Genomic DNA, 24,513 nt, shown 5'->3' on the forward strand with positions numbered 1-24,513 from the left:
TGTTTTTATTTCTTTTTTTTTTTTATAGAAAGTTCTATACTTTTTGAGAAAGAACCCATTTGATGTGTTCAAGATGAATATTGAGTGTTGATTTTCTACCCAAATTTTAAAAGTTTTATTAGTGTAAAACATTGGGTTAGGTTTTTGGACATTTTTTTCTATTATCTTTTATATTTTTTTAGGATATGGTTTTTTTTCTTCAAGTCAAGAACTCGGACTATGGATCTTCGATGAACCAAAAGAACTGAAGAAGTATGGTGTTAATTATCAATTGGATGAAGTGAATGTAGAATTTAGATGTGGCTAGAGAGAGAGAGATGAATAATATTCAAATCAACATGGGACATAAATGGTTTGGCTAGAGTCGTCATTTTTTTTTTCATGAGGAGTACGAAAGTATTAATTTTTTTTCTCTAGCACTTTCGTTTTATTAAACTGAATACCCATCTTCCAATCTCTGTCATTTGGGATTAAATTTTTGTTATTGGTTTTTCCACTACTTCATATATATTTGTTGTGTTCAAAATCTGTAACTTAATCAAATCTTGCATTGGTACCTTGGTCCTTGTATCAAATTATATATACCAAATATTGTAATTCTTCAATAATCTATATATCCTTGATAACATTACCAGTTTTTTTTTTTTTATGGCATTACCAAAATCAATGTAATGTAATAACACATTATTAATTATTTCTAGACTAAAATGCAAAACACACCATCTAAGTTCTTGAGAGTTCATTTTAGTTCTCTAACTTTACTTTCGTTTATTTTTGTCTTTTGTGTTTCAAATTTATTTAATTATGGTATCTCTGTCAACTTTTGTTAAATTTTTTTTATAAAAAAAATTGTGGAAACTATTTTTCAATCATTAATTGGATTTTTTTTAATTTGAAAAATATGAAGAAAAAAACTGAACAACTAACTGCAACATATAACAAAAGTTGATGGAAAAGACTTGATTGAATAAATTTAAAATTTAGAGAACTGAACTTAACAAATATAGAGTTAGAAAACTTAAATGAATTATGATAAAATATAGAGGATAAGTTTTGCATTTTAGCCCTATTTCTCTTATCAATGATTGCTTTAATAAGTTATCTCAAGGGTATAAACTAAGCTGCTTTGATAACAGGATATTAAAGTATTTCTATTATATCTTAGAGAAAGCTTCCATGAGATTGCTTTGTTTATGCTATTTTCATCTTAGTTTTTTGCTTCACCATTACAAATTTAGTGAATAATTCATTGGGCTCTGTTTTATTTGTTAGTGGGAGTGAGCCTTGATGCTACTTAAAAATATTCCAACTATTGATACTCACCAATTTTTAAGGTATATTGTGAGTGTTCCCTCAAAAAAAAAGGTATATTATGAGTGTATGTCCAATTATTGAAAGGCAAAGAATATGCATTTTTTTGCCAATGAACTTAATGGTCTAATGTCACCTCCCTAGAAGTAGGCAGTCTTAAGTTCGAGACCTGGGAGCAGGGGTGGGGGTAGATTTAAGATATTTCTAACCATGGTAAAAAATAATTTAAAAGTAATATACATTTTTTTTTATGCATTTTACTATTATTATTGGCTCGATTACCTTTTATCCATTTTTGATAAATAAGTATATGAATACGGGGAAACTTTCAGGGCCCAACTATAGTAGATAATGATATGTTGCTCAAATGAAGATGTAGCATTTAATTGAAGTGGCTCAATGTACACTTGCATAGTCCTCCTAGATTTTTTTTTGGTTCGTATGTAGTCAATAATGTGATTTCTTTCAACAACAAAAAATGTAGAGCATAATGTGATTTCTTTCAACAACAAATTATATATATATATATATATATATATATATATATATATATATATATATATATATATATATATATAATTTGATATTTGTATTAGGGTAGCTCAGTTGGGATTGCAGGTGCTGATTTTCTTATTGATTACTTTGAGGACTCTCCTCAATGTGGGTGTGGATTGAATTGCAATGATGGGATGCAGGTAAAGGAGGTTAGAAGTAGACAAACCCATTCGTCTCTTCTTATTAAAATATTTGAGGAAGAGATTGTTGTATTGGAAAAATTTTAAGTTATTTATTAATATGTACATATCTAAATATTTTTTTTTTTTCTATTATTTGAAAGTTGAGCTGGCTCCAAAATAAGATGAAAACTATAATTTAAAATTTTCTTATAAAGAAATTTCCAAAATTTTATACATAAGATCCTTAAAAATGAGAAAGATGCAAATATTGTAAAGTAATATATTATAGTTATTATAACATGCTCTTACAATTGGTTTAATAGTATTAAAAAAATTCTTTTCAAAAAAAATATATATATATATAGTATTAAAAAAATTGGAAAACAAAATAAATATACCATTTTGCTTACATATTCAATCTTCGTACAATACTTTTCAAGAATCTATTTCTTCTCTTAGGTTCATCCCTTTTCTCGACTTCTTCAAACTACTTAATTTTTCACCAAATTTGTATAAGTATAACACCAAATTATACCAATTGATCTAAAAGATGACAATGTAAAGTGAAACTCTTTGGTAACACGTTAAATGCCCTTCTTTGTCCACAAAATTCAGTATTTTATTATATTTCGCTGTTCAAATACAATTTCGCACATTTTATTAGGAAAAGAACAAAAAAAAAAAAGAGCCTAGTTATTATCATCAATTGCCCACCTAATCCAAAGGAAGAATAGCAACAAATTTGTCCACTCCAACCATGCGCAAAATTGGATAGAGTGGAGTTCCTGCAAATAATTCAAGCATAACAAGGTGTTATATGTTCTAAAAAAATTTAAGCATAACCAAATCGTTTTAGCGGCATCGTGGCAAAGATTTCATGAGCTCAAGTTTTAATTTTTCTTGATTTCTTAATTTTTCCCAAAATGGATTTCAAGATTTCTCTTAGAACTGGGAAGCATTCAATCGTTAGCTCCGCCGTGCAAGCTGCTAGAGTCGCTGTCGGATCCTACTTTTCGCGATCTCAAGGTTTATTTCTCTTGATTTGTTTTTCTTTTCTTTTTTTTCCCAAAATGGATTTCAAGATACTGATTTTTCATGTAATTTTGAAATTTTGCTTTTAACCCTTGTCATTTAGATTTATGTATCTACTTTGTTGCGTGATGAGAGAAGTAGATAGATCTTCATAAAGTTGTACTAGTTTAATGGACATAGCTTCGTACTGAAAAATGCTATTTTGGTTCTTCAACTTCATTATTTGAGTTCTTCCAATCTTTTCATTTGTTATGTGTGTATTGTTGTTGATCTATTGCAATTTTGAGTTCTGTGAAGCATATATTAGTATGGAACAAGAGACAAACTATGGATGGTAAAATCTTACTTTTTAAACAAAGATAGATTGAACATTTGCCTGAATTAGTGTTCTTTGAAACAATGAACCCATTCACACGTATAAATGTCACACCCATAGTGCGAGAATTTTAATATCAATCAAAAGAGAGGCTAGTAAATTAAGAAGCCAAATTTCTTACATTGTTGAGATGACAATGAGCATGCCTCTTACCAAACTTGTCTAGCTAGTTGAGCATTGTGAGTCTGTTATATATGGAGCTTAGATTAATTAAAAGTATTTAGGACATGGACTCAAGACAGTTAGCCACAATTGGCCTTAGGTTTATTGATTAATTGGAGCTGTTGTTTAGGATCCAAAGTTCAAGAATTGGCCATATAATCTTACTTTTTGTCAAGGACCTTACCAAACTCATTGAAAAGCTGTACTAGCTTTTTTAGCATGTGCAATGATCTCTTTGTAAAATATAACATCATGTTTATTGCGGGTAAAGAAAATGCAATAGATATGTTGATAACTGACAGAGTATTTTCCCCCTTTGAATCTTGTTCATTAGATTGGCTAGTGAGTTGTAGCAAAGGGTGCAATAGACTTTTGTTATTTATTAGTTTTGGTATTTAATTTGTAATTTTTGGAATTTTAGGTGTAGGGTTATTATTTCCTTGTTTATAGGTGATTTTATTACTTTTTAAGTCAAATTTGGTTCCTATTATGGTTAGGTATTAATTAGTATTTATTTTAGAATAAATTTTTTTGTCTTTCAGGTTTTATGGAGCCCTTAAATAAGCCTCCAAGTTTGTAAACTTTTTTTTAATATTATTGATTTTAATAAAAATACAAACTTTTTTCTATTGTTTTTCTGGTGTTCCAAAACCCTTTCTCCTTGTGAATTCAAGGAACCCTCGTGGATTCGAGGTTATTATTCAGAAACAAATGTATTTTGTTTCTTGCTTTCTTGAAGTAGCGTGTTCTGCTTCTTGTCGCTTATGCATCCCGCATAAGTTGGTATCAAAGCCTTGTCCTTATTCTAGTTTGATGGCTGCTAAATGTGACGGTAGCATTTTTAGTAACCCAAAGGTTAAAGCAGAAGTTCTTGGAATTCGTTCAACTTCAACATGATGTCCAACAAGTCTTACGCGAACTACAGCTAGCTGTCACTACCCCTCTTGCTAGGAAATCCTCTTAGATCAACACCAATAGACACACTCCTAAATATAAGAAAATTCCATTCTTTAATGGAGAGATCCGTAAATTGGGTTTCATTGATTGGCTTCTTGATTTCAAAGAGCATTTTGATTATGGGGAATTTTTTATGAAGAAAGAGTACGACTTGCATTCAATAAATTGGATGGTGAAGCAGAGGAATGGTGAGAAAACACAAATTGATAAAAAGCGTTGAGGTAAGCATCCAATTTGCTCTTGGCAAATAATGGAAAATGTGTTGTTTGATTTATGATTTCCTCATGATTATTATGATATACTAGATTATACAAGTGTTAATTATAAATTTGTATATTTATATGATTCAAGAAAAGAAAAATTTTTAAGGGTCGACAAGATGAAGCCAATTTCTAAAGAAAATATTGAAGATATTGAAGAAAATAAAGTTTTATTATCACAAGTTGAAAAAATAATCACAAGTTGAAGACTTATATGAGGGCTCCATAAAACTTGACAAACAAGAAAATTTATTCTAAAATAAATCCTAATTAATGCCTAACCATAATAGGAACCAAATTTGACCTAAAAAACATTAAAAGCACCTAAAAACAAGGAAATAATAACCCTAAACCTTAAACTCCAAAAATTACAAATTAAATACCAAAATTAAGAAATAACAAAAGTCTAATTGTAAATTCTATTCTACATTAGAGTCTTAGACCCTTTCACTTGGAAAAAAAAAAAAACCCTCGTCTTCAAGTAAATAGTTGAGATTTGAAATCTTCCATGCCAAGCAAACAAATACTTGGAATACTTGAGTCCCTTGGTCTTCTTGCCAAACTTGCAATTCATCAATTGAGGAAACAATTTAATTTGAGATTCTCTTTTATTAACCTTCACCAAATGAGAGTTGATGATTGAATTAAATCTTTCAACCTCAACAAAATCAATAAACTTTGGTGTATCACTTACCACAAGTGTCGGACTTGCAATCACCTAATTTGGGTTCATCAAGATCTTGGACGATGTTCTCTACAATTTCTACCTCACAATGACAAGGGAAACTTTAGCCCTCAACAGAAGGAAAAATGCCCCTTTGTCTGTCTATACAGTAGTTTGTATCTTTCATTTTTGTTGTGTTTAACACTATTAACTGTAAAGCATATTTAGTTGCTGTTTTGAAATTTTCTTCCTTCAGAGGACTTGGTATTCTTGATAATAATCGGCACTTTTTGGCAATAGGGTTACTGCAATGAAAAATCTGATTGTAATTTCATTTTCCTATTACAATATTATTTTCTTCATATCCCCGAATCAATCTTTTTCATTTGGAATAGCACTGGCGTCCACACTAGAGCACTCACATAAGTGGGCATATAATACTGTATACGCCCACTATAATAATGTATATTTACTCAAAAACTACTCATTCGGTTTATTTTTAAAACTGTATGTTTACATTTTTGTTATAGTAATGGTGTGAATATACTCTATTACCATAACTCTATATTTGAATATTTTATTAATTTCTTCAATTTTTAATTATTTTCTCATTATTTCACCTCTCTCCCTTTCTTCTTTGCTTCACTATTGGTGCCAAATTAGCCGTATAATGCAAGGTCTTATTAACAGATGCCCTTAGGATATTAGTTAATAGGTCATTTTATGAAAGTTTTGATTACTACTTTCAAGAGAAATATAAAAATGTATCAAAAAAATTAGTTGTTTTTTCCCATAAAAAGTTTCTAAAAATATTTCTTAAGCCAATGCCTTCAAGGTATCTGTTAACTTTTTCCTAAAACAAAGTTTTTGGATAAATTAATCATGTCCTACACATTTTTGGAGAATCACATGGTTAGGCATCAAAGTTAGCCATGAGGCCCGTATGAGTATTTCACTATTTTGTCATGGAAATCGTACCTATCTTTGCTACACAAAGCAACTTTCAAGATTAATGAAAGTTTTCCTCTTAGGCAAATTTCGTTTTGGTCAATTTTAGAACATTTGAGTTATTGAACTTCTTTGGTTAAAGCGGCTATAAATGGCTATTATCAAGGCAACAAGGAGAACAAAATACAAGAGAAATTTTCATTCTTCGTCCATTAAATCTCTTCAAAATAAATTGTTGATGGAAGTTCTTGGTCATGTTGCCTCAACTTCGTTTACTGACCTATTTAATGTCAAGTTGAGTTGCAAATACTTTCTTGAAGTAGCAAAGGATGATTATATATTTCAACGCATATCACTTGAGAAATTTCCAATAGTTCCTCTTTGTATAAGTAATGAAGCATCATCTTTTTTAAAACGTTGCGAGGAGTTTGGAAACCCTGAGTCCTTATTTAGACAAAGGGTGATTGATTATTTTAGTTTGATGATGATAGAATCAGAACTTGTGTACTTGAAAAGAGCAGCAGAGAAAGGTCATTCAGAAGCAACATACGTATATGAGATTATCTTGCTATGTTCTGAAGATCAATTAAAGCAAGAGGGCTTAAAGATTTTATCTTCTTTGAAAATGACTAAATCAAGTGGCTTGAAAGAATGTCGAAAGAGAATGAGGACTGTTATGCGTGATATGTGGATAAGGAATTCTATTGTTAGACAACAAGTATTGTGTTCCCGTAAGAACCATGCCAAGTTCTAAAAAAGAAGAGAGGATGGGAATCAAGTGACAACGAGCTAGATGAAGATGACAATACTCTCTGTGAAGCTTGTAGCTGCAATTGTGAAATTACTTGGTTTTCTAATATGCTAGGTTGAAGAGTATATTAACCATCAGAAATTGTACTAAAAAAAACACTATTGTTAGAAATTGTAATTTTGTATAAGAGAGTTTTCATCAAAAAAAGAAAAAGAAGAAGAAGATAAGAGTGTAGTCCAGATCATTTTTTCTTCACATATTTCCCACATTTTTAACATGTGCCTTTTTAATTAGTTAGAAACTTAGAATTAGTTGGTTTGTATAATTTCAATTACAGCTTTCTCAAGCTGCGGCAAGTGAGCTCACTTATGGACTGAACAAGCACAGTTACAGGTCTCATAAAGAGCACCTAGTTATAGGGTTAAAGCAAAGTGTATCATGAAAATAATCTTAACCCCACCTTCAAGTGGAAGTACACATTTCAATTTTCTCCAAGCATGGATTTTAATCAAGTTTCACCTAGTACGACTGTTCCTCATCATCTGGCAAAATGTTTTTCCAAGGAGAATATGACATTTATTTTTCTTCAGAACTTATAGTTGTGGCAGGCAGATCAGATGGGGCAGGTATTGTACTTAACTCCCAAGTACTCTCTGGTCCTTCTGAAGTATCTTAATGCAATTATATTGGTTCAGAAAAAAGGAAATTGTATTAAACTTTGTCAAATGCATTTTAAGTGATCTGACTCAAATGACTGAGAACTCAACAGACAACAATGTACTTCATCATTGATGGTAAATCTTCATCACTCCACTCGGTGTAAGACTAAAATGACATACTAATTCCCATCAAGCAGAAATAATAGAACTTAATCTAACCCCACGGCAAAAATGAATTAAACAAGCAACTTTAAAATATTTTTCCCATTGTCCACAAAATGTTTTGAGAACACATAATGAAACCTATTCATGTGCCATGGCAGCGCACAAACAATCTAAAAGTAAATACATTCAAAAACAGAACAAATTGATGCCTTCTCGAAACAGCAACACAACACTCAATGAGCGGATAAGAGAGAGTCTATGAGAGATAATTAGGAAATGTCAAAATCGACTACCATATCCCCGAAATTTCAACATAAAGCTCAAGAATGTTGCCCAAATCTAAACCCATCTCAAACTTCAATTTTTGAATTCCACTACATAAAGTCTCGCTGAACACATAAGAAACATTTGATAACACAAAGTTGTTTTGGTCTGCTAACTTATGAGAATCTAACATTACAATCCAACAATCAAAGTAGACAGAATCCTGGATTTTCAGAACATCATAAAATTAAAAAATCATTCACATTGTTTTTCCCAGAACGAACCGCCAGAACAAGGAAAAAAAAATGTATAATAATCTGTGATCTGATCCAAAACAACAACAACAAAGAACAAAAGTCACAAATTCATGTCAATAACAAATCCGAACTCACAAAATCTTTTCATTTCATTTTCACCATTAACACAAACAACAACTAAAAACCCCAAAAAAAAAAAAAAATATATATATATATATATATATATATATATATATATATATGAGGAGGAATATTGTAATACCAGGGGAGAAGAGGGGCAGTGAGTGAGAGTGAGAATTCAGATGGGCTTGACAGAAGAATCGTAGGAAGCGGTGGAAGAAGCAACAACAACAACAGGATCATTAGATTCAGAGGTGATGAGAGGGGCGCGAATGTTGTTGTTGTTGGAAACGGCGTCGTCCGGATCGTAGTCGGGATTGAGGGAGCGATCGATGGCTTCGCGGCCTTGTTCAAGGCAAGGTTTGCAAGCGATCTCGATGGCGATCCAACCCAGCACCACTCCTGCTATTGCTATCAATGCGCTTGTTATTGCTGCCATCTGATCTCTCTCTCTCTCTCTCTCTCTCTTTCTCACAGCTACTTTTTTTTTTTCTGAGTCCCCGATCTCTATTTCAATTGTAGTTGTGTTTTCGGGTTTTTTAAATTTTCTCTGCGAAATTCGCTCAATGCTGTTTGTGGACTGGTGGTGGTGGTGTTGTTGTTGGTGGGTGTGAATCTATTAATTTTTATGTCTTAAGGTAATGGGAATGGGGTTTCCAGTGGGACCCACCGTGTCAGTGTATGACCCAGCTTCACCCGGTTGGAATCTCTTGATTCTCTCTTGTACGAGAGAGCTTTCAATTCCGGACAATCTATGTAATAATTAATTAATGTTGCAAAGTAAAAGAAAGCTAAAAATACAAAATTGACCTTCTAACTTTCAGCCTTTTTTATTTCAGTCCTCTAACTTTCAGTTTTGTCATTTCAGCAAGGAAGACGATTTTGTACCGTACCGGCCGGTATTTTCCGTTCCGATAGGTTGGCCGGTACAGAAACGTAGTGATTTCATTCCGGATTAAATACCGGTCATACCGAGATCGTTTCGGCCATACCGGTGTAAATATCGGATTCTGGCCGGTTAATGGATACCGGCCGGTACTGAACTTGACCCAAAAACGCCATCTAATCTGCTGGTTTTCTCCTCCTCACGCTGGATGGGCTCTCTCCAACTCTTTGCCCTTTACACCATTGATTTTTCCGGCCTAACACTGGGACGATATTTCTGATTGGAGCCTGGAGGTGAATGGTGGCACCATCGATTTGTTGACGTTGCAAAATGGGGCAAGCTTAGAGTAATAGATAGATACAGAGAGTATGACACTAAAAGTTTGAACTTGAACATAGAGAAAGAGAGTGTATGTATTGAGATCTGAAAATGTGAAGAGGAAAGTATACAGGCTATAACGTGTGGACTTAGAAAAACTTGATAAACATTGGAAGACATGATGATGGCTTTTTTTTTCCTTAGTTTTTGTGAGTTCCAACTGCAGAATAGGCAACTTTTTTAATTTTTATTTTTTGGGTTTACCATTACCACCCACAAGCTTTTCTAATATTACAATATTTTTGTAGTAACAAATTCCACCCATTGAACGGTTTTTCCAATTGTATCTCATATCTCATTACTATCTCTTATTGAAATTTTTGTTTGGTCTTTTGGTTGTTTTTTCTTTCTTTTTTGAGGGATAAACTAAAGCCTATTGGGTTTTGATTTAGGTGTAAACTCACCTATAAAGATTAATACCATATTATATTGGCTTTTCTGAAATAATTAAATTTATATAATATAAACATGTAAATAATATGTTTCTAAAAAAAAATGTAAATAATATATATATATATATATAATATCATTAAATTTATTAAATTAGTGGTAATCCCGAAACAATACACCGGTATAGACCGGTACCGAAATATTTCATTTTCTAGCTCAAACCGAAACAGCCTCTGGTACGATATTGACTCCCTGGCATTTCAGTCCTCTAACTTTCAATTGTTGTCAATTTGGTACTCTGTTTTGGCTCTTTTTCTTTTTAAAATAAATTCCAGAATTAATAGAAAATTTATAATTAAAAAAAAACTGATATTAAATGTTTTTATGAATCGCGGGAAAAGAATGCTGATGTGTATAGCTCATCCTAAGAAACTTGGGACGACTCATTGAGTCAACCAGAAGAATCTGATTCCACCAACACTCCCGGCACCAAAACTCAAGCTATCAAATCCCTCAGTTCTCAGTTCTCAGACACTGTATAAAAGTGCTTAACACTAGGCAATTTCTGTAACTGGCTCTAATTGCGAGGGGCAATCCCGCCATTTTCTTTGTTTTCACAGCTTAAGGACATGGCGTTGAAGGCATCAAGGGCGTACAGGAACTGTAGCCCATGCACGGGGCCACCGACGTCGACGACGACAGCAGCGAGTCAGGCACAGAGTCGACTCAGGGTGATGAGCGAGTCGAACGCGGAATCGAAGAACTTCCAATGGTCGTAGAAGAGGATGGGGAGCTCAAACTCGGGGACGAGGGTTTGGGGGAAGGAGATGGAGGCGAGACTGAAAGGGATATCGAGCTAGTTACAGAAATTTCGGGTGTGGAAGGTCCCACTGATATCAAAATTTTAGATTTGGGTGTGGAATGATTCTCAATTTTAAGTCTTTTGACCGAGTAAATGTTTTCTTTTCTTTTCTTTTTCTTTTTTTTAATATCAGTTTTTTTTAATTTTATTTTAATTCTGAAATTTATTTTTAAAAAAAAAACAAAAGAAGAAGCCAAAACGACGTCGTTTTGTCTCAATTAACGGCAGGACATAACTGAGGTTTAATGGAGTACCAAATTGACAACAATTGAAATTTAGAGCACTGAAATGACAAAACTAAAAGTTAGAGGACGGAAATGACAAAACTGAAAGTTAAAGGACTGAAATGAAAAAGACTAAAAGTTAGAGGGTCAGTTTTGCATTTTTGCTTAAAAGAAATATATAAAAACTAGCCGCTAATTTGTGCTATGTACGGAACCTACATATTTGTGAGGTAAACTAAAATAATTTTATAAAATATTAAATTGATTAAGAAACTACACCATTACATGATTTGATCTTGTATGACTTCAATTTGTGTTACAATTTGATGAATAAGGCATTGCTTGAATGTGCAATGGCTTACAAAAAATTTATCAAACAATTTCAGATACTGCAAAAAATAACTTAAAATTTCAAATATTAAAACTTCTGAAAGACTAAAAAAAATATTAAAAATCAAATGATTTACGGCTTAGAAATTATTGAAAAAAACAAAATATATATGACTAAAAAATATAATAATATAAGAAAAATATTAGGTTACATTCAAAAGAATAATCCATGGCTATAAGTTTGCACCCTATCATAAAATATCACGTTAGTAAAATAGAGAGATAATAATAATAATAATAATAATAATAATAATAATAATAATTGATGGGGAGTTGTGAAGAACAACCGGATCCAGAACGTCCACGATCGTCCATGCCAGGGGTCGTCCATGAGTTTCTCATGGACGACCCACAGGTGTGCAACATGGCGCAGGGTAATTCGTCCATACCATTGGTCGTCCACAGGCAAGCGTGTGGACAACCCACGACACTTAGAGAATTCCAATTGTTTTTCCCTTGTTCATATAACCATAGGTTATGATTCCAAAGGGTGAGCAATACCTGGTTTCACCACTGCAACCTCGACTCAAAACATAAACTATTAACAGCAATTAATTAAAAAGGAAATATAACTCCTAAGGCGGTTATGGAGGTTATCCTTGGACCCTCAGACCTCCCCAAAGGTAGGGAGGTTACAAGTCTAATAACCGTCTCCAAGATGCACTATATAAACGCCCATTCAGACAAAACAAAGGTACTTCTTTACATTTCCAAAAAAGTTGGAACTTCCAAAATTATAGAGAGAAAAATAACTTTGTCATCGGAGGGTTCTTGGCCGGCAACCCCGATCACCTTTGATTGCTTTTCTTTCTTTTTCAGACCTCCAAGACAGCATGTAGTCCGTTCAAGTCCGAAACATTCAACCTATTGATTTTCTTCGCATCATCAGTTGGCCCCGTCTGTGGGAATCATACAGTGTTCTTTTCATTCGATTATCAGTTCTATTTCCAACGATTAGCCTTTCCCAGAAAAAAGGCTGAATGGTTCGAACAAGATCAAGGGCTACCAGCCCAGGCCACCAAGAAAGTAGGAATGCTTCTAGTAATCCCCTCCACGATCGTCAATCAGCGCCTGTCATGCAACCGCCTTCTGTTCAACATATACAATCTATGGCTGCCGCTATGGCGGAATTAACCCGTCAGAATCAGGAGTTGAACAGGGAGATCAATCTAAGGAGGCAACGCCATGATGAGCACGCTGAAGGACGAGCCCAGAGTCAAGAAGGTGGAGGAGAAAATGTTGAGTTTGAAAATCAAACAAGGGGTACTGCTTCAAGAAGAGTGCCACACTTGGAAAAGGAGATGGACCAAATGAGAAAAGCCATGGATGAAATGAAGGAGAACATGAGGCGGGCGAACCCCGTGGATGATTTAGTTCATCGAACGGACTCCCCTTTCACGGCTTCCATCAACAGTCACCCCTACCTCCGAAATTCAAAATGCCTTCCTTGGATTCGTATGATGGAAATCGTGACCCGTGTGATCACATTGCTACTTTCAAGATGATCATGCACCTTCAAGGGGTCCCGAACGAGATTATGTGTAGAGATTTTCCTACCACACTTAAGGGACCAGCACGGGTGTGGTTCAGCAAAATACCCCCAAACTCCGTGGGCTCATTCGAGGAGTTGAGCAAGTTGTTCATCAATAATTTCATTGGAAGGCAACGGCACAAGCGTTCCTCTTCTAGTTTGCTAACTATAGAGCAAGGGGAAAACGAAAGTTTGCAGTCTTTCATTACCCGATTCAATAGAAAAGCCTTGACAGTGGATGAAATGGACAACACGTTGTTATTGGCCGCCTTTCACAATGGGGTCAACTCTGACTTGTTCATTCATAAGCTCTATGAGCAGCAACCATAGACTATGGCCGGACTTGTCCATTCGGCCCAGAATTTTATGAATGCTGAAGACGCCATCATAGCCAAGAAGAGGAAGAGAACAGAGCACTCGGAAGTAGGTCACCAGCGTTACTCAAATCAGGGTCCTCGTCCAAAGAAGGCTCGGGCAGAAGAGAAAAAAAAAAAGGATGGTAAGAAGGCAAGTTCCTCAACGAGAAATCAGCAATACACACCCCTGAACATGCCACTGGAGCAAGTGCTTATGCAGATCAAGGATGATCCGTCCTTGAAGTGGCCGGATAAAATGAAAGGAGATCCTAACAAACGCAATAGGAACAAGTATTGCCGCTTCCACAGAGACCATAAGCATGACACTGACAAGTGCTTTGATTTGAAGCAGCAGATAGAGAATCTTATCAGACAAGGGAAGTTAAGGAATTTCCTTGGACGAGATCAGAGAGACGAGAAACTGAAGGCTAAGGTGGAGGGGTCATCACAACCCCCACTTGGAGAAATAAGAGTAATTATCGAAGGAACCTCGACAGCACAGTCGTCCAAATCGAGGAAGACATACTTGAAGGTGGTGCAAAACGTCTAGTTGTTTGGACGATCTCCTAGGACGAAGGAAGCAGACGAGCAAGCCATTACGTTCACAGGCGAGGACGCCAGACGAGTTCACTATCCACACGATGACGCGATAGTCATCACCCTACTCATTGCTGATTACACGACCAGGAGGGTGTTGGTAGACAATGGAAGTTCGGCGGACATTTTGTATTACCCCGCCTTCTAGCAAATGAGGCTAGGACGAGATCAACTTCGACCAGTGAATTAGCCATTGGTGGGATTTGGAGGAATGAAGGTGCAGCTTGTGGGCACCATCACGTTACTAGTGGTGGTTGGAATGTATCCACAGCAAATAACCAAAGAGGTAAACTTTCTTGTCGTTGATTGTGCATCATCATATAATGCTATTATTGGAAGGCCAACATTGAATAGTTGGAAGGCAGTGACCTCTACCGACCATTTGTCTGTCAAATTCCCGACCAAGCATGGAGTGGGTCAAGTACAAGGAGATCAGTTAGTCGCTAGAGAATGCTACCTAGCCATGTTGGCTATGGATGAGCACGTACAGACAATGAGTATAGATGAGAGAAGGATAGTAGCGGAACCCACTGAGGTGTTAGAAGATGTCCCTTTGGATGAGAACAAACCCAAGAAGTTCACTAGAATTGGGGCAGGCATGGAAGAAGAGGCAAAGCATACTCTGATCCAATTTTTTAAGAAAAGCCTTGATATCTTTGCATGGAGTCATGAGGACATGCCGGGTATTGACCCAAGTGTCATTACACACCGCCTGAATGTGTGTCCCTACTCCAAACCAGTGCGTCAGAAGAAGAGGATTTTTTGTCACGTCCTAGTCAGCTTTTGAAGAAAAAAAAATGTTAAGGGCAGATTTTAAGCCCTCCCACGTGCCCCCCACCTAACCCCACTACCCATCACTCTCCACCACTCATTTTCTCTTATTTCTTCTCCCTTTTTGGTCGGCTCTCACCTTTCTTTCTCTCTTTTATTTTTCTTTCTTTTCTCTTCACTTAAGCACACTCATCCCTCACCTCACCTGCCGGCCTCCTCTCCAAAACACACCATCTCACCATCATTTTTCCAGCAAGATCACCGGAAAAATTCTTAGGAACCCATAAGCATCTTCATCATTTTATTTGAGGTAAAAATTTTTAATCTTTTGGTGGGTTTTACACTTTTGCTTGAGGATATTTTTTATCTAAGTTTTGATAATGATACCCATGTGATTTATGTGCATTGGAAGTGATATTTATGTGTTTTTATGTATGGGTTTTGTATTGGTGGAATTTTGATGAGTGGGTATGTACATATTTTGTGTTAAAATGGCTATTCAAGGTTTATGTATGGTGGAAAAATTTAGGGGTTTTAAGATATAATGTATGATGGTTGGTAAATTTAATTTTGCCATTGTCATTGGGTTTATTTGGAGTTAGTGAAATTCTAAATTTCTTGTCTTGGAGGATATGTTGATTTTTGCCTACATGGGTCTCTTGATGATGTAGTGTAAATCTTATGAAAACTAGTCATAATGTTGGAGATATTATGAAATGGGTTAACTCTATAAATTGGAGTTGATACCTTGTGAATAAATTTGTTGAGAAACTTTGGGAATGGTATATATTATTATTGATGAGGTTAAATAGTGGGCTTGCCTAATTAAATGTTTATTTGGCAAATCCTAAATTTTGGTTAGATACAATTTCAAGTTTTAGACTTATTGTGATAGGTTTACTTGATATTGTTTAAGTTCTAGCTAATCTCCTTGGAGCTTGGAGAGTTAGGCTTTTGTGGTTGCGAGGTAAGTAACTTCTTAATGGGATATTTTTGAAAAATTTTCATATTTCACAAATGATGTTTTTGGGTCAAACGCATTTTGGAACATTATGTATGAATATACGTTTTCTTAAAATTGTCGTGTTGTGACCCTATTACATATTATTATATATAAAAATGCATCATATTTGGTATTGCATTTGGGAAAATGTATGAATTGTTGACATGGAAAAATGAGCATCTTTTGTTTAATCTTTGATAAGGAAATTATGGATTCTATGGTATAATAGAAAATTTAAAGATGCTTATCTTGTCTTAGTATTTGAGAAATTGATAAAAAATCTTTGTGGCAAGAATGAAGTTGAAAACCTTACAAACTTTGTGGAAGTAGATTATTTAAGGTTTTTCTAAAACTACTTGGATATAAACTATGTGTTTCAAAGTAATGTAACTTGTGAGCATCATGTAGTTTTAACACCATGCCATGTGTGATTTCCTGGTGATCATCCGATTTGGTTTCGTAGTCTTTGTGACAACGGAATCAAATCTAGGTCAGTGCCCTTTCATTTTGGATGACGCGTTCTTCCCTGTTGTCCATGGGGGGAAGAGGTTCCTTGATTGTGTGTGGGTGAGGCTGCTGTCCATGGGGCCAAAAGACCACATGCAAGAGAGGTCCTATTTGACGCTCTCTCTCTGCTGCCCATGGGGAGAGAGAAAAACCTTAAGGATATGGGTGAGGCTGCTGTCCATAGGGCCAAGAGTCGGCATACCAAAAAGGACAATATCATGTCAGTTGTGAATGGGTGGATCCCCTGACCGGTCTATGTGGTAGTGTGGTATATTATTGTGATAATTTGTCTTATATTAGATATTATGGCTTTGGAATTTATATTGTTAGTGCTCACAGATTATAGTATATTGTTTCAAGGTAGTTACTTAGAGAAATTTGGTATTTCATTATTTAACCATTCTTGTCATATTATTATTATTGAAGTTGGAACTTGCATTTCCCCCACCCCCATTAATTATGCTACTTACTAGGCCCTGTCTCATCCCATTATTTTTATAAACTTTTCAGAGTAGGCAACAATATTTTGAGACAGCTTTTGGTGGCTAATAGTAGTTAGACTAACTACTGATGGAGGCTGAACTTTTGTAATGGAATTTATTTGATAATGTACATTTTAGAATAGGCTTGACTCATTCTTTTGTATATTATAGTGGTTGTGACTATGTTTCCCACTGATGGGACAAGCTGTTGAAATGTAATTATTATTCAGACCTCTATTCTTTTGTGGCCAGTGTTCTTTGTAATTAATGCTTAGAGCTCTGACTTACTTTGAGAGTATATTCAATGAAATTATTAAGATAATTCTTGATGTTAATACTTGATAGGATTTATGTGGATTGAATTGTCGAAAAGTAAAAATTTACAGGTACTTGAGATGTCTTTCTCACGCTTTGAACCCTTTGGGGTTTGGGGCGTGAAATTTTTGCTCCTAAGTGAGACAATGCCATCAAAGAAGAAGTCCAGAAGTTGATCACCGCGGAGTTTATCCGAGAAGTTTATTATCCGAATTGGCTGGCGAACGTAATCATGGTAAAGAAGGCAAGCGGAAAGTGGCGAATGTGCGTGGACTTTACTGACTTAAACAAGGCTTGCCCCAAGGACAATTATCCATTGCCACGCATTGACCAGCTGGTGGACTCAACGGCAGGTCATAGGTTGCTAAGCTTCATGGACGCCTTCTCAGGCTACAACCAGATAAAGATGGATGAGAAAGATCAAGAAAAGACCTCATTCACTACTAACCAAGGGTTATTTTGCTACAAGGTAATGCCCTTTGGATTGAAGAACGTAGGGGCCACTTACCAAAGATTGGTTAACCACATGTTCCGTCCTCAAATTGGGCAGAATGTGAAGGTTTATGTGGATGATATGCTAGTAAAGAGCTTGGACGAGGGTAAGCATCTAAATGACCTCCAAGAGACCTTTGATACGCTTCGGCGGTACAATATGAAACTAAATCCAAGCAAGTGTGCTTTCGGAGTTTCGTCGGGGAAGTTTTTAGGGTTCATGGTTTCACACAGAGGAATTGAGGCGAATCCGGACAAGATTCAGGCAATACTAAATATGGAACCATCGAGGAATATTAAAGAAGTCCAATCTCTTACCGGACGAGTTGCCGCCCTTAACAAATTTGTATCGAAAGCTACTGACAAGTGTTTGCCATTCTTTAAAGTCCTTAGGAAGGCATTCGAGTGGACAGACGAGTGTCAGAAGGCCTTCCAAGACCTAAAGACTTACCTCATGACAACACCGTTGCTAAGTCCATCTGTACATGGAGAAGAACTATATTTGTATTTGGCGGTATCCCCACACGCAATAAGCTCGGCGTTGGTCAGAGAAGAAGGGAGGATTCAGAAACCAGTTTATTACACAAGCCGTGAGTTGAGAGGAGCAGAAGGACGATACCCAATGATGGAGAAGCTAGCCTTTGCTTTGATTACGGCCTCTAGGAAGCTGAGACATTATTTCCAAGCTCATATTATCAATGTCCTGACGGATCATCCCGTAAAGAAGGCAATGAACAAGTTGGAAGCTGCAGGATGATTAATCCAGTGGGCGGTAGAACTTAGCGAGTTTGATGTCAGATACCTTCCAAGGAGCGCAATCAAGGCACAGGCGTTGGTAGATTTCAATCCGGAGTTCACTCCCATCCAGGACTAGCTGAATAAAGGCAAAGGAGTTGAAAGGTGGATTATCAATGTAGACGGACCATCCACCTCATATGCAGGAGGGATTGGAGTTATACTCAAATCCCCAGAGGGTGACAAACTAGAGTACGCAGCCCGTCTATAGTACCAAACCACCAATAATGAAGCTGAGTATGAAGCTCTACTTAGAGGGTTGGAATTGGCTAAGTCTTTAGGAGCGGAGTCAATATAATAGTCAAGGGAGATTCTCAGCTAGTGATCAATCAAGTTAATGGAATGTGTGATACTAAGAAAAATCGGATGAAGAAATATCTAAGCAAAGTGAGGCGGCTTGCCCAGAAGTTTACAGAACTGAGTTTTGTCCAACTTCCAAGGGAGGAAAATATGGAAGCAGATGCCTTGGGGAAAGCAGCTTTGGGAGGAGGAATTATGGACGAGTACGACAGAATCCAATACATGCCAAGCATAGACCTCCCGGATATACAACAAATAGGAGGTGGGGAAAATTGGATGAGTCCAATAGTACTCTATCTTAAGGATGGAAGGCTTCCAGAAGACAAAGATGAGCCTAGGAAGCTGAGGGGGTCAAGCCAGCCAAGTACGTCCTCATAAACGAAGTGCTATACAAGCGAGGCTTTTCTCAACCCTACCTAAGGTGTTTGGCTCCGGACGAGTCAAACTATGTTTTGAGAGAAGTTCATGAAGGAGCATGTGGGAATCACTCGGGAGCAAAATTGCTTGTCCATAAGGTCATTCGTGCCGGCTACTATTGGCCTACAATTCAGCAGATGCTAAGGCCTATGTCAAGGTATGTAACCAGTGCCAGCGCTATAGCAACATCCCTAGACAGCCGTCGAAGTATTAGACCCCAATGATGGCCTAATGGCCCTTTGCACAATGGGGACTGGATATCCTAGGTCATTTCCCCCTAGGAACGAGACAAATGAAATTCTTGGTAGTAGGGATTGACTACTTTACCAAATGGATGGAAGCCGAACCTCTTGCAAAAATTACTTAGCAAAACGTAAAGAATTTTGTTTGGAAGAATATTCTGTGCAGGTTCAGAGTACCTAGGGTACTGGTATCTGATAACGGACATCAGTTTGACAACACACCTTTCAGGGACTTTTGTGAACAGTTTGGAATAAAGAACCACTATTCCTCTCCCTCCTACCCACAAGCAAATGGACAAGCAGAAGTAGCAAACCGATCCCTACTGAAAATCATGAAGACTCGGCTCGAAGGGGCAAAGAAGATATGGCCAGATGAGTTGCCAAGTGTTCTTTAGGCCTACAGGATGACTGCCAGAACCCCGACAGGAGAAACCCCCTTCAAGCTAGCCTATGAGACTGAAGCAGTCATACCGGCAGAAGTTCATATGGCTAACCATCGAGTGATGAAGTATTAGGAGAGAGAAAATGATGAGCAACTTCGTCTTCACCTCGATTTCATTGACGAGGTAAGGATGGATGCAGAGCAAAGGACAGCAAGATAAAAAAATCTTATGGCCAGGCAACATGATGCCATGGTAAAACCCAGTTCTTAAAAAGGTGTCCTTGGCAACCAGGAACCCAGCTCATGGAAAATTAGGACCCAATTGGGAAGGACCCTATAGGGTAATCAACTACAAAAGGCAAGGGCCGTACTACTTGGAAGCTTTGGATGGACGAAAGTTAGAGCATCCCTGGAATGTGGAGCACCTGAGGAGGTACTATCAGTAACAAGCCTGGACGAAGGGAGTCAGGGACGAGGTTACAGCTATGGACGAAGTTACAGCTATGGACGAAGTTACAGCTATGGTCCACGTATCTACTCATTCACTGTTGTGTTCTTGTTACTATTATGGTGTGTTCTAAGAATAAAATTTTTTAAACTTTTGCACCGTCTACAAACAAATTTGCAAAAGACAAGGTTTTGTATGTAAAAGTATTTTCCTAAGGCATTAGCTCCTAAGCATGTGCCATATTTGTGGACAATGTTTAATAATAATATGGTTTAGATTTCTAATGTATTTAATGCATAAATCTAATTTCCAAAATGGTACCCACAAGGGGGGCAAAAGCCTAAGACGAATGAAAGTCTCTAGACGCAGGGATGTAACGTTCATAAGCTTTCCTCGAAATGAGGATAAAGTAAAGAAAAGTAAGCTAAGGCATAATCATCTGAAAATAAACGGACGAGAAAAAGGCATACAATGAAGCTAGTCCATGGACGAGCATCTGGCCAAGAAGCCAGGTGTTCTAGGACGAGTCAAACACCAGAAACGTCTTGACAAAAGACGAATGCCAACCACATAGCCCATGGACAAGGAAAAAGATTGGCAAAAACATTATTGCGACTCTTAGGACGAATTATACTTGTAAAAATTTAAATGGCAAATGAGCCGTCCTTACGCAAGCAGGTCGTCCAAAAGAAAAACACGTGAACAAAACTACAAGGACATCCATATGAAAAGCGTATGGACGACCCTACAATACTTGGGAGTATGCAAACCCCATGAAAGCCAGAAACATCAAATACACACATAGACTCGTCCATGCAACAGCGTGTTCAATAAATGGGCAAATAATAAGGAAAAACATTCATCAAAAGTTTAAAAAAGGGTAATGACCATCATCCTAAATACCCTTAAAGTAAAAACATAAGTAAACTGTTTAGGAACTCGTCTTAAATATCCTAGACAAGCAAAATGTACTTGAGCAAATTCCAGATGGTCCTAAACAATGGACCTCTAAAAAAAAAAAAGAGAACAAGAAGCAAATCACTCTTTCCAATACAAAATTCTACTAAGCATCTCCTGTTTTAGGGTCGTCTTGAGCAAGCTGGATGGTGGCATCATCCTCGACATTGACATCATGTGAGCCTATTTGGAGGAGAGAACTTGTAGCAGCACCAAGGTTAAGTTTGATAATGCTAAAGTCAACTCTAGGGAAGTTGTCCATGGCATCCAATCTGAAATCCTAGAATCCCGCTGCATAATTGGTATCCAGCAAGTTAGTAAATTCCTTGGACACTCTAAACTCCATCACGGCGTCATCCTTGACCTTTTGGAGAAGGGAACTCAGCTCGTCATTCTTCTTTTGGAGAAGGTCAAGACGAGCATCCTTCTTGGCAGAATCAAATTTCAACTCCTCCATCAAAGTGTTCAACCCTTTAGCCTCGTCCTTGGCCTTATTTGCCACCTCATCCCAAGTTTTGCAGTCACCTTTAATTTCTTCGATCCTTTTTTCAAGAAGAATTCTAGTCTTGTCCATCTTCATAGCCTGTCTGGACGCAGCTATAAACTTCGACATTGCCTGCGAGGACAGTTACAAAGGTTAGAGGAAAAATGACAATAATGATAGAAAATAATATTGTTAAAACAAGACGAGGCAAAAGTGCTCACCTTAAAAAGATCATGGACACCAGAGTGCTCAAACTCCCTTAAAGACATGTCGTAACACGTAGCCACGTCCTCACCAGTTACAGCCTTTTGAAATCGTTCCCAGGCCAAATCCTCATTCTCCAGTAGGTTCATAGGAATCCTTTGGGGAGGTTCGGATGATGTAGGAGCATGGATTTTGGACGGAGTAGCGTTAACAGGCATGGACGAATCAACATCAACAACTGTGATGGACGGCTGAGAAAAAGGAGTGTCAAACTTGGTAATTTCAAGCCTAGACGACCCATGCTTGGTCTTTTTCCCCCGACGACTAGGTAAGCTTCCTAAGTCTAAGTTCTTGGACAAGCTTTTTCTTTTGTCTCCAGCAGCAGGACGAGGCTGTGCTTGGACCTCAGATCTGGTCGTCTCATCAATCGCTTCCTTCCCTTTGTTTTCTTTCATAGTTGCCATTCCTAAAACATATATATACATATGTATGTAAAAAATATATATATATATATATATATATATATATATACACACTAATTAAATTAATTTAAGACACTCACGTCTACGAACAGTTAACTCGTGGGCAAGGGCTTCAGCAGATGGTTCAAGGCCAAGTCCCCACATGTGCAAGCGTCGAAGAGTCACCAATGAAAATTCCTCTCGCTGTGTAGACGAGCTCTATGGATGCGGTCACGGTGAAACATGCTTAAAGAAGGACGTTTGGTAGCTATAGGAAAAGAAGGAAGGTAAGGTTAAACAGTTGCTTAAAGGTAAAATAAAATGCAACAAATGAGGAAGACAACAGAAGAAAAACATGACATACCTTCAAGACAAAGGTTCCTTAGTTCTCCAGTATAAGGGGCAAATGTATCCCTACCAACCTCAACAGGGTGCCCCGCCCAGAAACCAGAGACGAATAAAAACTCCGTCTTCCAGGTTCTGTCGGACGAAGCTAAAGATTTAATCAATCTACAATCATTGCCCCTAGCTATGAATTGATAAAAACCCAAGGATTGACTGATCTCAGAGGGTTTATAACAGAACAGAAACTCGTCTACAGTAAGAGGACGGTTTCCATTAAATACCTCCCTCCATGAGTCTCCATGCATTAGGGTTAAGCTGACAGACTCCTAAACCCAGCCTAGTAAGTAATTCTCTAGCAAAGGCATTTAAAGGTAACCTAAGCCCCCCTAAAAGGTAAGCTTCGTAAATACCTATCCTAAAACGCGATTGGCAACACCATTCCCCTTGGACGGCTAACCTGGGATTTAGATCATCTGGGATTTGGAACCAACTCCTATGGGTATCTAATCTCTTCTCGTCCGTCTTAGAGGAGATCCCTACAGCATAACTATACACGGTCTCTTCTTCATCCATGGGGGAAGACGGCGGGATGCTCGTCGAGGTGCCAGCCCCAGTAGCTGCCTTCGTCCTAAGGTTCTCTTGGAAAGCCTCGAGAGGAATTCCAAGAACACCAGAGGTGTATTCCTCCGTTGTATTACCACTACTACTACTGTCGTCGCTAGAAGTGTTATGGCTAGAGGAATCACAATATTCGTTTATGGCTTTATCTATGCTATCGCTATCACTAGACGAAGAGACAACTATGGACATTCTAAAACTTAAAAGGAAAACCTAAGAATGAAAGTGAAGAGAATACCTAGCTCTAGACGAAGAATACTAAAGACGCTGAGAGACTTCTAGACGAGACGACGGATGAGAATTGTCAAAAAGGAGAATTTGAAACAATGAAGAGGGCATGAGGGGAAATCTGCTATTTATAGGCAGAAAAGTCTCGGTATTCCAAATGACGATGCCAGTCAGAAAGTGACGCGTGGACTATGCCTCAAGAAAACAAATTGACGCGACCAGTCACCTATGAAAGCATGACACGTGTCTCATCGTCTTTAAAAAAAAAAAAAAGTAAGTAAAAACTAAAGTAAATTCTTATCTCAAAACTTAACTGCATGTCGGACGACTCATGGACGAAGGGGCAACTGATGAGGAGTTGTGGAGAACAGCCGGATCCAGAACGTCCACAATCGTCCACGCCAGGGGTAGTCCATGAGTTTCTCATGGACGACCCACAGGTGTGCAACATGGTGCAAGGTAATTCGTCCATACCATTGGTCGTCCACAAGCAAGCGTGAGGACAACCCCTGACACTTAGAGAATTCCAATTGTTTTTCCCTTGTTCATATAACCATAGGTTATGATTCCAAAGGGTGAGCAATACCTGGTTTCACCACTGCAACCTCGACTCAAAACATAAACTGTCAATAGCAATTAATTAAGAAGGAAATATAACTCCTAAGGCAGTTGTGGAAGTTATCCTTGGACCCTCAGACCTCCCCAAAGGTAGGGGAGGTTACAAGTCTAATAACCGCCTCCAGGATGCACTATATAAACGCCCATTCAGACCAAACAAAGGTACGTCTTTACATTTCCAAAAAAGTTGGAACTCCCAAAATTATAGAGAGAAAATTAACTTTGTC

At 37.2% G+C, this 24,513-nt stretch overlaps 1 protein-coding gene and 1 pseudogene across 1 annotated transcript; one reads left to right on the forward strand and one right to left on the reverse strand.

Moving 5' to 3' along the window:
* Positions 1-6,538: 6,538 nt before the first annotated feature.
* On the forward strand, positions 6,539-7,257 carry LOC142635424 (putative F-box protein At1g67623; annotated as a pseudogene).
* Positions 7,258-8,346: 1,089 nt separating this feature from the next.
* LOC142634333 (uncharacterized) lies at positions 8,347-9,205 on the reverse strand. The gene is made up of 2 exons (XM_075808630.1): positions 8,746-9,205; positions 8,347-8,550 (listed from the first exon to the last, which is right to left on the reverse strand). Exon 1 carries the CDS (start codon positions 9,040-9,042, stop codon positions 8,782-8,784), a length of 261 nt encoding a protein of 86 aa, XP_075664745.1. The 5' UTR covers positions 9,043-9,205; the 3' UTR covers positions 8,347-8,550; positions 8,746-8,781.
* Positions 9,206-24,513: the final 15,308 nt, after the last annotated feature.

This window comes from Castanea sativa, chromosome 5 (assembly GCF_040712315.1).
Source record: "Castanea sativa cultivar Marrone di Chiusa Pesio chromosome 5, ASM4071231v1".
Taxonomy (NCBI): Eukaryota; Viridiplantae; Streptophyta; class Magnoliopsida; order Fagales; family Fagaceae; genus Castanea; species Castanea sativa.